General features: G+C 43.0%; 1 protein-coding gene across 17 annotated transcripts in view; it reads right to left on the bottom strand.

The window, feature by feature from the left end:
- ICA1 (islet cell autoantigen 1) overlaps positions 1–15,781 on the bottom strand; it is a 146,237-nt gene that overhangs the window by 8,590 nt on the left and 121,866 nt on the right. For 12 of the 17 annotated variants that reach the window (XM_029233443.1, XM_029233434.1, XM_029233436.1 and 9 more), the window contains exons 11-13: positions 15,207–15,269; positions 15,064–15,096; positions 4,500–4,769 (exon numbers count right to left, since the gene is read on the bottom strand). In XM_029233443.1, the coding sequence (XP_029089276.1) occupies positions 4,500–4,769; positions 15,064–15,096; positions 15,207–15,269 (366 nt within the window). Of the gene's footprint in view, positions 1–4,499; positions 4,770–11,473; positions 14,688–15,063; positions 15,097–15,206; positions 15,270–15,781 lie in introns of those variants that run through there. The other 5 variants (XM_029233447.1, XM_029233446.1, XM_029233442.1 and 2 more) reach the window with 5 other exon arrangements.

Below are 15,781 nucleotides of genomic sequence, written 5' to 3'. Positions count from 1 at the left end.
TGTTTGTGAGAATCTGGAACAAGACCCCTAACTTTGGTTTGCAGAATCCTAAATTAAAAGATGTCCTAGTGCACTTATTTTGAGGAGATGGCTATCTTTTCAGTGTCAGCGTCTGTTTCTAAATTAAATTTTGGATGTTGGTGGGGAATTAAGAAGAATGTTTAATGAGGCCCGTCAGCCTTGCCGGGTCTCTACCTCAGGCAGCCCCTCTGGCTGGCCCTCTTCCTACTCACTTTAAGAGGCCTCAGGAAGGTACAATTTTCTCATCACTGTATGACATAGAAAACCCCAGCCCCTATCATGCTGGCAACTTCAGAAACCCTTAGAAAGTCTAGCTAAAATTAACTCCTTAAAATTTTTAAGCACAACTTGATCCTAAATGTAAGTTCCTTTGTTTTGCTCTCCTAGAGGCTGAAGTAGGTGGGGGAAGGAAGATATCATTGTTCTCTTACTAAATCCCCCTTCCTTTCTACTTCCCCAGAGCAAAGGAGAAGAGTGAGGACACAGGCCAAAGAGGAGAGGAAGACAGAGGAGAGCAGAGAGATACGGAGGCGAGAAGACTGAAGAGGTGGAGGAGGGAGGGGGAGGGAGGGGGTTTGGAGTGCGGAAGGGAGCTGAGGTATCTGCAGCTGTGGCCTGGAGCCACCCACCTCTGTCCTCTGAACACTGCCCCTGAGGATACAGCTCTGCCTGGACCTTACAAAGAGCTACAAAGGCGGTGGAGAGACTGAGCTAGACAGTACTACAGTGAATGAGGGGGCGATGGCTAGCACAGGCGCAGATTTTTGTAGACAGTCTCGATTTCACATATTCTATTCTGGAATGTCACCCAACTTTTGTGGTTGACACAACCCTGCCTTCCCACACCCACATGCCTCCTGCACGACTGCGTGGTTCCCCCCCCCCGTCCCTGTGCACACCCAGGATGCCCAGAGCCAGGATAACAGTCTTTATAAGCCCTGCTCCTCCAGAAGCACCCAAGGCAAGGCCTGAGGGAGCCCGTCCGGGAATCGCGTTTGCTGTCAGAGACATGGTACTCGGAGGCAACAGAACAGAATGGGGAAAGGCATGGATTCCGGAGTCTGGCGGCTCAAGCCCACAATCCGGCCTGCCTCCTACCAAGAGGTATGATCTTGGGCAAATTACTTACTGCCCTGTTCCTCAGTTTCCCAGGCTGTAAGCTGGAGATGATGCCAGTACCTGCCTGGGAAGGGTGTGGTGAGGATGAAGTAAGTTAACACACGTAAAGCACATGGGAGTGCTTGGCCCACAGCACATGCCATAGGGAGTGCTGGTTCTTATTATTTTACCACGACAAAGGGCAAAGTCACAGAAGCAAACAGTTTTGGACCACAGCATCTCTGAAGTAGGGGTTAACCCAGGGATAAGAAGATGACATTTGTGGAAAAGTAGAAAGCTCCTTCAGATGACTTGGGTCTCTCCTGATAGATTATTTAGTGAGTCTAATACCTCGTATTACAGATGAGAAGGCAAAGGCCCAGAGAATGAGTAGCCTGACCAATTGCTGCAAAGTGAGTGCAGGGAAGGGAGTTTACAGAATAAAACCCAGGCTCTGAACTCCCTACCACTGTTTGCCTTGCTGAGCCAATATGCCAATGAGCCTTCCTACTCCACGTTTAGTTTGACTACTTACTTATATCCGAGGCTTAATTGATTTAGTTTTGGAGAATGATCTGCATAATCAGGGGAAGTAGTTTCAATATGAGGTGTCAAAAGTTTAATAATTTTTTAGATTCTTTTGCAATTCATGTGTATAGATGGATTTTCTAGACCATGGATGCAATGGAAAAAAATCTAGAGCCAACATCCACCTTTTGCTCTTTTTTTAAGAGGTTGGAGGGAGTCCTGACAAAAGCACAGAATATGGTTAGAACTGGATTACATGATCAATCATCAAAGCAGGGAGCCCACTCTTTATCTGTACATGTGTTTGGAAGGTTTTCTGAATCAGAGGGCATCACTGGGGCAGAATTGTTGGGGCTGCCTGCTGGTAACCTGTAGGTGTATAGAAGCTGAATGGGCTTCCTCTTTAAAACACTGAAGTTCACTTTTCTTTCTGTCATTTTGCGTTCCATAGACATTCAATTTATGGCTGTTGGCATGCAAAGGAAACAGGATAACTCAGAGGTTACAAAAATAACTCCTTTAACATTGATCTTGGTAGAACCCCAGCAGAGGAAAGGGAACTTTTAGCAGCCAGAATGGTCCCTTTATGGTAAATCAGATCATGTCCATCCTCGGTCCAAGATGCTGTGATGGTTCCGAGTTCTTCCAAAGGCTATGAGGCCCTATGTGGCCCTACCCGTCTCCTCTCCAACTGCCTCCCTCTCTCACTCCAACCCCGGTACTTCTCCTGCAGACCCTCGACCATACCTGATCTACCCTGTTGTTCCCCCAACACTATCTCTGGCTCTACTTTTTCCTTTTCTCCACATCGTTGGTCACTTTCTAAGCTACAATGTAATTTTATTATGTTTACTGTTCATTATCTCCTCTTCATTAGAATGTGAGTTCCAGGAAGGCAGAAGCCTTGTCTGTTTTGTTCTCAGGTGAATCACCAGTGCCTGGCGCCCAGAGGACTCAATAAATATTTGTTGGACAAATGAGAAACTTGCTAAAGTGCTACTGGGGTGGTAACCTCCACTGAGACTGTTTGCCTGAGAAATAAATGGCCTCCCTTTGAAGTACCTCTTTCTCTTTCCATAGCGCGAGCTTGCATCTCTCTTGCTGTCAGATCACCTCCCTCCCTCCTTAGACCCAAGTGTGGTCGTGTGCCTTTCTCCTGGCCATGGGGCAAGGCTGAAGTGCAAAGCCCACAGCCACCACACTTGTCCTAGCTCTCAGGTGGAGTTCTGGGGACAGCGCCCTGGGCCTGAGCTGAGATCTTCTTGCTCTACCTGCTCAGGAAGAGGGCATGTGTCTCTGACTTCTCAGTGTCAGCCTGGGGCGCTCACAGTAGAGTGACACTTGGCCACACCAGCCGAATGCTCTTGGGTAGCAGCAGGGGCCCTGGTGTCTCCAAAGCTGGGGGCGCCAGGGGGATTCATCCTCCAGCACAGCTGGAGAGTCTCCAGCAGCCCCCAGCTCTGAGCTGTGGATCCCGCTCCGGCCCCTGACTCTCCCACGCCTTGTTAGTGCCTCTGCCACAGGTGGGTGGTGGTGAAACCCAGTCTTTGTCAGCCTTGCTCATCTGAGGTCCCAGCAAAAGAGGTGGTGAAACCCAGGGGTGAAAGTCGGGGCAGAGATGTAGTTTTGGATTGCAGTTATCCCTCCTATCTCTAACTCCATTACTGAGAATAAATGAGATGGCTACAAAATAGGACTCAATAAGGACGATGAAAGGAATCACGTATTTCATAAAAAAGAGTGAAGACTTTTCTTTTGGTCTTGCCTACCAACTCTTGTCATGTCCGTGATCTCATCTCCAAAGACCTGAGGTGTTTTTTTGTTTTTTTAAAATTTAATAGCCCATAATTACTTAATCATTCCAGCTCTGCCACTTGTTCTCAGCTTTAAGTGCCAGATAAACACGTTGTTTATTAAAGGAGGTAGCCTAAATTCATGGAAAAACCAAAACAATTTGAGAATTTCTTAACAGTGATTCCTGTCTTACAATGAAAGCATGAAAGGAGGAAAAAAAGTGTTGAACTACTAAAATGGTTTCCTTCTCAAGGTTTGTTTGTTTAGAAACTCAAACTTCAAAATTTAAATTTCAACCTGAGTGTTAGTTTTTGCACTCGAAATCAATGTGCTCCCCACATAAGCAATTCTTAACCAGTATGTGGGCTGCTGGTGAGCCTCGGAGTACCTTAAACCCTTATCAATGTTGCCGATCACTTTTGATCAGTGTGAAAACTCTACTTCTGCCATGGTCGGGCTTCAGGGGACTGTTGGGCCATGTGTTTCAGGCAGAACAGGAACAGCTGAGCTGAGGGCATACTCAGGGTACTGGTAAGCCCGGATGGAGAGGAAAAAAGCACCCAGAAAGCTCCGTGTCTACGGGAACGTGGAGAATGTTGCCTCATGAGTATGTGGGAGAACTCAGCTAGGGTGAGGGCCAGGAAGAGATAGCAAAGTCAACAAGCCACAACCGTGAAGGCAATCTGATCCCTCAAGTGTGCCATGAAAAAGTCTAAAATCAAAGTAAGACTGAAAACCACCCCTCTAGCCTTTGATTAATAGGAAATGTTAACAGGAGGAGAAAATTATGAGAAGAAATAGATTTTAAACCCTAATACATATCTTAAAGCTGGAACGTGATTCTGAAATTTGAGCTAAAGAGTCACTGAATATAAAAGGAAAATTTAAAAACAAACAAACAAAAAAGACACCGGCTATATTTTATCTTATAAAACACCAGTTTTATAAGATAAAACCCATAAAACATTAAAAAAAGATAAGGAAAAATAGGCCACTGGATTTCAAAAAACAAAAAATGAACCAACAAAAAAACCCATTTCAATCCCTGTGGTACATACCTTCCAGTGAGGCCTGGAAGTCTTTCATATTTTGATCTAGAAGCTGGGAAGGAAGGAATCCTGAGCCTGTCTGGGGCTTGGGGTCTGGCTCTCCTGGGGCCGCAGTGGGTGCTGGCTCCTTCACCCGACTGTCTCCAAACACAGCAGCCCACTCTTTGCTGAACTCGCCCTCTTCCAGGGAGGAAGCGTTGAAGATTTCACTCAAGAGCAGCAGGTCATCTTTGTCAGCACCTTCAGGTTCCAGGGTCCCTGCCATTGGGCCCAGGCAAGCTGATCAAAGCAACAGAACACGAAACATATCACCACCAAGGGCCCAGGCCTTAGGGAATAAATGTAGTGGGGGTTGGGATGGGACAGACCAGGTGATGGCTAGATTTTTTAAAAAGTTAATCAAAATATAACTTAATTCCCTTACAGCCTCTAAAGAAATTTTGGAATTAAATTTCTAGTCCCACTGAAACCAAGCAATACCCTGTGAGGACTTCCTGGGGACAGCCCCACCGCCCATGTCCCCTGCCTCTTGTTCGTATAAAAGCTTTAGTCTCCTAGGCCTTCCCAGAGTTCGAAAGAGAAAATTTAATCAGAGAAGTAAAAAAACAAAAACAAAGGAACACAGTCAAACAAGACAAAATAATAATAGCTGAGCCATAAAACAAAGTCAAAGACCTTTAGTTTCTCCTCAAGGGTTATAGATAATATCCTGAGCCATATCCTTGAGTTGTTTTACAGATACTAAAACCCCCACCCAGTGGAGGAAGTTAACTGCATGCTGACCACCAGCATGTAGACGGGCTGGAACCAGAAGGTTGATGACTGAGATTCCTGTAACATCACCTTGTTACCTTACCATCAACCAAGCAGAGAAGTGTATGAGTTGATCAGACACCCTGCAAGCCACACCCCTAAGCTTGCCTTGAAAACCCTTTCACTAAAAGCCATCGTGGAGTTCTGGTCTTTTGAGCATGAGCTGCCCGTCCTCCTTACTTGGCTCTACAATAAATGCTGTACTCTCCTTCACCACAACCTGGTGTCAGTAAATTGGCTTTGCTGCTAGTTGGGCAAGTGGATCCTTGTTTAGTTCTCATGCATTCTCTTTCCTTCAAAGCAAGTCCAGTTTCTGAGCATCATTAGAATTGCATTGAAATAGTTTCCACAAAATTCTAGAGTGTTGGTTTCTCCTTAATATAAAAGCACATTTACCACCAATACATTTCTCAGACATGAAACAAAGCCAGGATTGAAGGCATGTTGGAGATCCTAGTTCCTTGTTTATATAGCTTCCCAAATCTTCCCATACAAGCCCAAAATTCGCAACCAACACACCATGTGGCAGCCTGCCCTGCCAACCAGGATGAGAAGGGGAGCCTCACCATGCCCAGACTGACCCAGGGAGATGGGAGCAGAGGTATCAGGAAGTCTAACAATGACCAAGAAAGACATCCTTGCTTCCTGTCTCATTTGCGGCACCCCAAGTGCATAAAACAAAGGAAAAGCGGGTCTGGTTTGCCTGAGGGTAGTGGTGAAAGAATGACAGGAAAACAGGGCAAATCACACACGGAACCACTAGAGGATGAGCTTCACAGACCAAAGACACAGCCCTGGAGGGTTGGAGTGAGCACTGGACCAAAGGAGGAGCCCCTGGACCTTCCTTTACTTGCTGTGTGACTTTGGCAAGACCCTTAACCCCTCTGGGCCTCTGTTTTATCATCTATAAAATTTTATTAATAATGCCCACTTGAATATCATCAGGAAGATCAAAAGAAATACAACCGAAACCTCATTGCCAGTCCAAAAGGAAGACTTTTGAGATTCATTCTTAGAATATGAACAATGACAAACTACTAAAGAGTGAGTACAAGTAGAATGGGGGCATTACTATCACAAATCCTATAACCTTTCATTGAGTTTTCTACATATTTTGAAAACCAAGAATTGATGATTTTTTTAAACTCTGGCTTTGTTATGGTGTCTAACTGCCACTTGGAAACTACAAACATTTTTGTTGTTAAGTCATGAAGAGAGGGAACAATCATGATTTACATTTTCTCTGAGCTAGATGGTAACGCTGACACTGTCATATTAAGTGAGGTGAACAGGTTTCCCTCAAATATATGAGATAATTTTTAAAAAGCCTTCACATGAATTAGATAAAGCTCTTATATCTCTGTCGGCTTTACTGGATCTATTTTCAACAACACTTTATAGAAAGATCTATGATAGAGGGGATTTTGGATGTGCTGTGCAGACTGGCTATCCATCAGGGAGGGGAGGGGTCCAGGCATGCTCGTATCACTGTGGTTTAAAAATAGTGGCGAAATACCACCTTAATTGGACAGCTGTCTAATTTAAGCATTCTTCTTGTTTGTGTTATCACAGAGGTTTGCACTAAGATATAGCCTGTAGGTGTGGTGGTGAGAAGATTGGGAAAATGGCATTTTACTAAACAAGCTTCTGAGACAGTTCTGTAGTGACAGAGTAGTGCAGGAACCACTTAGGCCTGTGCGTGGTAGGGAAGGCAGGGCAGGAGAGGTGAGGCAGCTCGCCGCTGTGAACAAAGGAAGGAACCTCGGCTGTGACAGGGTGTGTCCATCAACATGCATTTGGGTGTCCTTCCTCCCTCCCCCTCAGTCTCTCTCAGCATCACCCTTTTTACATCTATTAACTTCACAAATCTCTGTACTTCCTACTTTCAGTTGGGACCTGAGTGCCCAAATCTTTTCTCATGGTTTACTTTCTGGCCTGACTGAAACCAGATGATTGCTGAACCAAACTCCTTTTATTGGAACCAATTCAAGTTGATGTACAGACCCTAGAGAAACAGATGACTTTAAAGGAACATTGAAAATTATGTGCATTCCTCCCAAAGTCACTTTACAGCTCTCCACTGAGTCAAAGCCTCGGGGAGCCTTCGTTGCTTTCATCTAGATGTCAATCCAGGGAAAATCACAACCAACATTAGCAACTACAAATAATAAACCTTGAGAGCCTTTCAAAAATAACCACAGACTGGAAGAGCTCTTTGTGTTTACTGTTTAGGTTTTGTGCGATGGTATTTAGAGTAGACCTCTTTGGGTTTTGCTAACTTAGCATCCCTTTCTTCCCCCTCTTTAGTTTCCCTTCGGGGAGACCCCTTCTCCTCTGATCCTGGTGAGATACCACTTAAGATGCCTCACCACCTCATCCCAGGTGGATGTGTGACCTAGGCTGGCCAGAGTCTTTCATTTCTCAGTGCATGGTGACTGGTTCAGGGATGGGCTTCCCTGAGTTTGGAATATGGAAGCTGGAAGGAAAAGGGGCTCTTTTCTTTGGGATTCTAAGTTCTAAAGATGCAGAACTGAAGCTCCCAGTGATGATGGAGCCAAACAGGGAGGGAAGAGTCAGAAACAGAATCCTGACAACACTGTTTAAGCCCCTGGATACAGCCTTGCTTAAAGTCAATCCACCTAAGTTACATGGACCAATATCCATACATTCTTTTATTTTCTTTTAATTTTAAAGCTAAACTGTTTAGAGAAGGATTTCTATTACTTCCAACCAAATGATTCCCAACTAATAATCTATCCTATCCAACTCAGATTTAGTGACTGAAATAAGAAAAGGACCCACGGGGAGGATGATACTGTCCAGAGCTAGCTCTGAATTGAGATTTAGTCTAAGGTCTACCATTGAATGTGGTCTATTACTTAGTGTCCTGGTTATTTAACAGTTAAAGCAGGCTGCACTGTGGATATTTTCTCTTTTAAGAAAACCTGTTAGCTGAAAGCAATGAAACTGACACTGACTTGAACCTGAAAACAGGGAAACCTCCTAACTATTGCCCTGATAATTAAGATGCTTGAAATTACTGTACATAACTTGTAAGAAGATCACAAGTGAAAGAGGACAGGTTTAGGTCTGTAACCAGACAAGTCAAGACTTGAAAAATAACACTAGTCAGTTGGCTCTTAAGAATCATGCTATCATTTTCTCTGGAAATAATTCAACTCAACTGTGAGAAAATGAGGACACGCAGAGATACGATAAGCTCTTTGAGAGAAGCCTGGTGAGAGTTACAACTGGAGTCACGGCCTCCACCGTGTAGATGAGCAAGCGTTGCTCCTGGGTTACGGAGCCCCACCCTGCCTTTGTCTTAAAGAATGAACAAAGAGATTGCAGGGGCCAAATCCACAGATACTCCTCCCAGCCCCCTTCATGCCCTTGCTGGCTCTCAAGTCTCCATGTTTACTTTCCTATCAGTAACCCAACCACAGATACTACTACAAAAATAAAGGGCAACACACGTGACATACTCAAATTCTCACTGCTTGGCCTCCAGCTCTATGACCCTTCATGTACTCCCTCATCCTTTGCAAGATTAGCCCTCCCTATGCTCTCCCCATGTTTGTGGGAGCCTGCTCTGCTCCCAGTATTATTCCAACATCAGCATCTGTAATTGTTCATTCTCCAAGGCTTCCTCTCCCTGACCTCAGGTGTGTGCACAGCCAACAATGTCAATCTTCACTTGATGGTACTGTCTCTCCCCACACACCCCCTGTCAACTTACTGTCCTAGTTTCTTCTTTCTTCTACAGCCACACACTCTACTTTGTCACCACTCTTTTTGGGGCTGTCTGTAATCAAGTTCCTGCCCCCACCTACACTGAAGTGGCCCTCTTGAAGGTTAACAGAGAGATCCTCATGGCAGATTCCAAGCCCCTTTTCTCAGGCTTTGACCTCTGTAGCACTTTGCACTAATGCCCGCTCTGGAAATGCTGTCATCTCCTGTGAGTCCCCATCAAGTGGCTCTCTTGGATGTCCTCCTATCTCCTTGATAATACTTTCCCTGCTGCCTCTTCCTATTCTGGTTGCCCTTAAGATTTCTTCCTAAGCCATCATCTCTCTCTTCCCTACATTCTCTACATAGAAGATCTCATTTGTTCTCATGGTTCCAGTGTTGCTTGGGAACATTCTCAAATCTCCATCTCCAACTCCAACTTCTTTCTTGAACTTGGATGACAAATTCCTATCTGGGGGCCCTTAGGGGTTTGCCCATTGGCAAACCTGCTGGTGCTCCATAAAAGGCACCCTCCTGTTGTATACCTTTGCTTAATTCAGCTGTGAGGTTATTACTCCCTTCCTCAAAAACCTTCAATGGCCCCCTCTGACTCCTGAGTGAAGTAACACTCCTTATGGTGGGTTCAGGACCACTACAGTCAAGCTTTAAGGCAGCTCTTTCAGCAGCTAGCTGACACTGCCTTCAGGGAAGCCTACGATTCAGCAAAACTCCTCCGCCTGCCATTCCTCAAACATGCTTTCCTGCCTTCCTGTCTGGGAACCTGCTGTTTTCTACCAATGAGAGGCCCAAAGAGAAGAGTCATACTCAACTGAAAGGGATCGTATAAATCATCTCCTCTAACTCATTTTACAGATGAGGAAAAATACACCCAGGCTAGGTGACCTCAAGGTCATATACTTTATTAGTTATAAATTATCTGGCTGGAGACCCATGGTCAAATTGTTTTTTCAGTGCACCACACTGCTTTCACTTCAGAGCCTATTAAGGATCTCATATATAAACAAATATTTAAGTTTTGTAAAGTTTGTAAGGTTTCTAAGGTCATATGGCTCCACTGGTAGCTAGGCAAAGCTCACAGCTGCAGGCACCATGGCAGAATGGTCGAGATGACAGAACCACTTAGCACGTTTTCCCTGCCCTGCCCTGCCCTGCCCAAGGATTCAAAAATAAAAACCCTATGCCTCTGGGAAAACATTCCCTAGGAACAATGATTCTGACCCAGTGAGTTTTCATTGAGTGAAAACTGACCTTCAGAGGAAGCTCTCAAGTTCAGACTGAGTGTGGGTGACAGAAACCTAATGTAGGAGCCAGGTGACAGCCCACTCGGGTGATATTTTTGAAATCATACTGAGGTTCATGACCTCAGCAGAAATTAGGAACACAGAAGATGGAAACAAAACTACACAGACCCAAAATGAGAGCACAGGAAAACAAGTAGATAAATGTCACAGAAGTTCCCTTCATCTGTGTGTGAAACAGGAAGACACTCTGGTTTGCTCCCTGGTCCCCACTCTCAACATTATGACTAATTGTAAAGGCCACACGCTTGAAACACACATGAAAAACCCCAAACACCAACACTATCCTCACACTTGGGTAGGAAACCACCTTACAAAGCTGTCTAACAAGAAAAATAGTCTTCATTATAAAAGGCTCTGGTAACAAATTGTACTTGTTTGGAATTCAAGAATACTGCTTCTAAAAACTCCCTTCTGGTGAAAAAAGACATGGATAGTAATAGCAGATGGAGGAAAACCCACCCTCTGGGACACACACACACACACACACACACACACACACACACACACCAAACAAAAAAACAAAACAAAAAACTCCTCCCCCATCAGAGAAAAAAAATCCCAACAATGCTAGACCCTGAGTAGGCACTCAAAAAATACTTTTTGGGGCTTCCCTGGTGGCACAGTGGTTGAGAGTCCACCTGCCAATGCAGGGGACACGGGTTCGTGCCCCGGTCCGGGAAGATCCCACATGCCACGGAGAGGCTGGGCCCGTGAGCCATGGCCGCTGAGCCTGTGTGTCCGGAGCCTGCGCTCCGCAACGGGAAAAAGCCACAGCGGTGAGAGGCCCACGTACCACAAAAACAAAAAAAAACAAAAACAAAACAAAACAAAAAAAAATACTTTTTGATAAGCCTGCTCCTCCATTGTAGCATTAGAGCTTAACAAGCAAGCAATATTACCAGAAAACTTGATACCTGGAGCAGGGGTAAAGCTACATAGAACATTACAGACTATAAGGTGATCAAATAAGAACAGTATTTGGTTTTAAAGTACACCATTATCTCATGAAAGGAACCAAGCCAGCAGTTTTCTCCCTAGGAGACTGAGGGAGACAGGGAGAAGGGAAAGTTTATGAGAAAAGATAATGAGCTTATTGTTTGACACATGGCTGTGAGGAAGCAATGGGACCCCTAGTTAGCTATATATATATATATATATATATATATATATATATATAGGTAAGTACAGGAGACAGTTCTGAATGACTGGGCAGGACCTGGGTGCAGGGACAGAAATGCATATTACTGCTCCAGGCTAAAGCTTCTCATCCAGACATATGGGAGCTAGTGAGTGAGTGTCTCAGTCATTTGCTAATTGGCCAGAATTTAGAATCGCAAATCTGGAGATAGAAACCAAGGAAGCAGCCAAAGACAAACATTTTCATTGTAATATGAACAATTAAACCATTTTAAAATTGGTCCAGTTAGTCCTGTCCTAGAGAGGGATATTTTGGATAAGGCCGAGTTAGGAGATTTAGGTGAGCTGAATTCATGCAACTCTCTTCTACTTTATCCCACCACTTTCTGTTCAGTTATCTGAGAGTTATTTTTCTTGGCCCAACTTTGAGGAACACAAGACTTTACATGGTATAACTTGTGAATTGAGACTAAGGACTGTGACATGTGGTCACAAGGTGATTTCAGAGCCACTTTCAAGTATCTCAAAATGTCACTCAGTTTCTTTTTCATTTAAAATGTTTGTATAAACTGGCCAAATATTGGTTTTCCATTACATTATCTATTTAGTAGGAGAAAACACATTTCATTATGACACTGAGTCGGAGTGATTTTCTGGGCCACGGCTCCTGAAGAATTGTGTCCTTGCTGTAGACAGAAGCGGTCTGCTCTCTGATAACACTGTACCAGGGCTTAGCCATGACTTGTCCAACAGAATCACCACTGGGAGTGAACCAGCCTCCAAGCAGCAGGGTGCTAGAGCTTACAGCTCCCCCAGTCCTATAAAGTCAGCCATCCCTGGATTAAGCTCTTTTTATTTCTTGATTGTTTAATGTCTTACATATTATAATCAGTATTTTAATTCAGGATTTGGGCCTTCTGGCAGTTTTCCGAAGGGCACACATTTGTAAGTCAACTAATTAAGGGTATTCTTTTCTTCCATCACCGCAAGTTCTCTGTACACTGAGAGAATATTTTTATACTCGTGGCCATGTTAATTTTTAAGCTGATGCTACCCCTGGGGCTGCGGACGCATAAGAGGCAGATAGAGGGAAAGCACGGCTGGTGACTCAAGGGGGGCTTTGTGGGTTGGCAGAGATAAAGGGAAAGGAGAAATTATGTGACACTGCATTTAACCAAGAAAATTTGTAAATCAATTTTTCTGCCTGAGAAAAAGTACACATTTTGAGGAAGAGCACATTCATCTCTTTTTCTTCAGAATTAAGTTGAGTGCTCAAAAAAAAAAAAAAGTATATGAGCCACAATTCTAGGAAACAAAGATTGTAACTACAAACCAATGAGGTGTTTTAAATACGGAGAAAGATATCAATCTTATTCCAACATATCTTGGCACATGTGTTAGAAGCAGCTCATGAAAGTAAGCCTGTATCTTGGGCAGTTAGCATTTCTGACTTAATTCTGTGAAGAAAGGCATGGCTACTGGGTTAGTGTTGTACCACTATAACCAAGTTTAAAAAGTCAAAAACCAAAACCAAGAAACTTTTTTTGGAAGAAGCAGGGAAACACGAGACTATAGACTCAAATGTGCTTGTGTCTGTGTAAAGAAACACTGGAGGGATGCACTAAGGGATGGGAATGTTGGAATAGAGAGGAGAGTGGGCAGCAGCAATGGGAGTGAGAGGTTTGCTTTTGTTTTTTTTACTGTATACGTTTATATCATTTTGATTTTTGCACCAATGTGAATATACCACCTACTCAAAAATTATGTTTATTAAAATAATGAAATTAAATAGGAGATAATAAAAGCAAAGAGCAAACTATATAAACAAGAGGTTGGGAATAGGATAAATCATATTCCTATCAAAATAAATTGAAGCTTATGTATAATTATAAATAATCTGTTAAATGTTAAGACTTGCTAAAACTAGGTGGTGGGTACCTATTACTTGTTACATTATTATCCTTATCTCACCTTTGTAAGACTGAAATATTTTCCCCCTCCAAAAAATAATTTGTTTAAAAGCACTTTTATTTCATCAAAATATTCTATCCTTAAGCCAAGGGAGAAACATTTTTATGAAAATATAGGCCATGTAATGGCAATCTGCATTAATTATTTGCTTTTTTACTTTCATACCCTGGTGTGACTTCAGTATTTACAAATAAGTAGACATTCTGATAAATATGCATGGACATTCATGAAATACTGCACAGTGTGTTGCCTAGAATGAAAAATTAATAAGGAAAGTGGGTTTCTGCCCTCAAGTTTATATGCCTTAGCCTTGGAAACTTTTTTTTTTTAAAGCCTTGGAAACTTAGTGCTAGAGTTGTGATGCCTTTCCAATTTTGAAAAAAACTTTAACCAATGTCCTCTGTTTTCCAGACTTTCTCCTCTCACACTCTGGGAATTAAATCCAAATCAAGCAAAGACTGAGTAGAGAAAATCATCAGCCCTAGGTAACTGGGGCCGGCAGGATGACCTCGGCCCACTTCTAGTCCTGTAAGAAACCTGTAAGAACAGGGCAGATGGTATGCCAGCCACCCAGGGCAAGGGATGCTCTAGAATTTGGCTGAGAATCTCAGGGGTAGGATGGAAAGCAAAGGCTATGACCAAGCTGAACACACTCAATTTCTTGGGATCGCTTAAGACTAGGCATGTCTCATCCAAATCCATAGTTCTGGAATCTCTTGTGGGGGGTTATTTAGTAAATGATTTTAGGTCTGGTAAACTTGGGTGTGGGACGTGGCCAGGCAAGCTTTCCCTGTGCATTTAACTAAGGTTCAATGAAGATAAGCACAGTACATCAGCAGGGCAACATTTCTTTCTTTCTTGTTTTTTTAATTAGATTTTTCTTTTTTTGAAAATTGCCTAAATTCATAATTTATAATCTATTTATTTATTTTAAAAAATTTATCTATTTTTGGCCACACTATGCGCGGCACGTGGGATCTTAGTTCCCCAACCAGGGATCAAACCCGCGACCCCTGCAGTGGAAGCGCAGAGTCTTAACCACTGGACTGCCACGGAAGTCCCAGCAGGGCAACATTTCTAGTCCTACCATCTCTGCTTACCGTTTGGAGAGTGTCCCTGTGTCAGAGACGATGAAAGACCCTTTGCATACTTGATCTCCAATCCTGGCAATAACCCAGCAAGACTGTTGCTACTGGCTCCAATTTACAAATGAGAACAACTGAGGCTAAAAGAGTTTAAGTATGAAGCAAGTTACTTAAGGCCATAGAGATCATTTATAGGAGAACCATATTTAAATTCAGGTCTGTCTGATTCTGAAAGCCATGGTTTTTTTCTACTCCAGCATTCAACCTCTGATATAATAGCTTTTAGCTTTAGTAGTTTGAACATTATGTAATTACACTAAAGATGACAGATCTACACATACTATTTGTGCTTGAGCATATCTGAAGTCACTTATAAAGACAAATGACAGTCACCTAAAAACAATTGCTTGGGAATGCAAAGCTATTCAAAAGATAAAAATTACATTTTCCTGCATGTAACAACAGTATTTAAAATATTAAACAAATTATAATCCCAAAGAAATGCATAAATCTTACCACCTTCCTCGAGTTTCATGTCTAATAGTTCATCTATAGGTTCATTAGAGGAGAAGAAAGAAAAGAAAATTGAGTCATTTTCATTTTGTAAGGAGTTTGAGTCAAATTACTAAAATTGAGTTGTTTTCCTTAATCTAGATTACCTGAACATGCATTATGTATAGAGCTTTTGTCTAAGGCAGAAAAAACACTTCTTCCATCTTCAGCTGTAAATATAACACATGCATTTGGTTATCACCAATTCAGAAAGGTGTGTGTGTTCATATACTAACGCTAAGGTAAATACATGGCTTCAGGAAGAAATGGTATCCGCAAACTCACTCACACAGAAGCAGGGGTCCTCAGATGATAATTTACCCAAGCTGCTGGCTCTCAATGAATGCTGAGTTAACAGCCCTGAATCCTTGTTTTGTTTGGTAGAAAACTATATGACACTGATCAACAATTCTCCTTCTACGGACAAATGTGTGACTTAAGTACTAGAAGATCGAGTGACGGTGTGCTAAGGAACCTCAGCCACGTGGGCCTGGCTAAAATAAAAGGGCAGATTACGGGTGAAAGAAGCCAACCTGTAAAGGCTACATTCAGCGTGATTCCAACTATATGACACTCTGGAAAAAGCAAAACTATGGAGACAATAAAAAGATCAGTGGTTGCTAGGAGTTTGGGGGAGGGAAAGTTGAATAGGTGAAGCAACGGGGGATTTTTAGGACAGTGA

Source organism: Monodon monoceros, unplaced genomic scaffold (genome assembly GCF_005190385.1).
Source record: "Monodon monoceros isolate NGI ecotype Baffin Bay Population unplaced genomic scaffold, NGI_Narwhal_1 Super_Scaffold_2, whole genome shotgun sequence".
NCBI classification, from domain to species: domain Eukaryota; kingdom Metazoa; phylum Chordata; class Mammalia; order Artiodactyla; family Monodontidae; genus Monodon; species Monodon monoceros.
The sequence above is the reverse complement of the archived record's forward strand: the minus strand, read 5'-3'. Positions and strand labels throughout refer to the sequence as shown.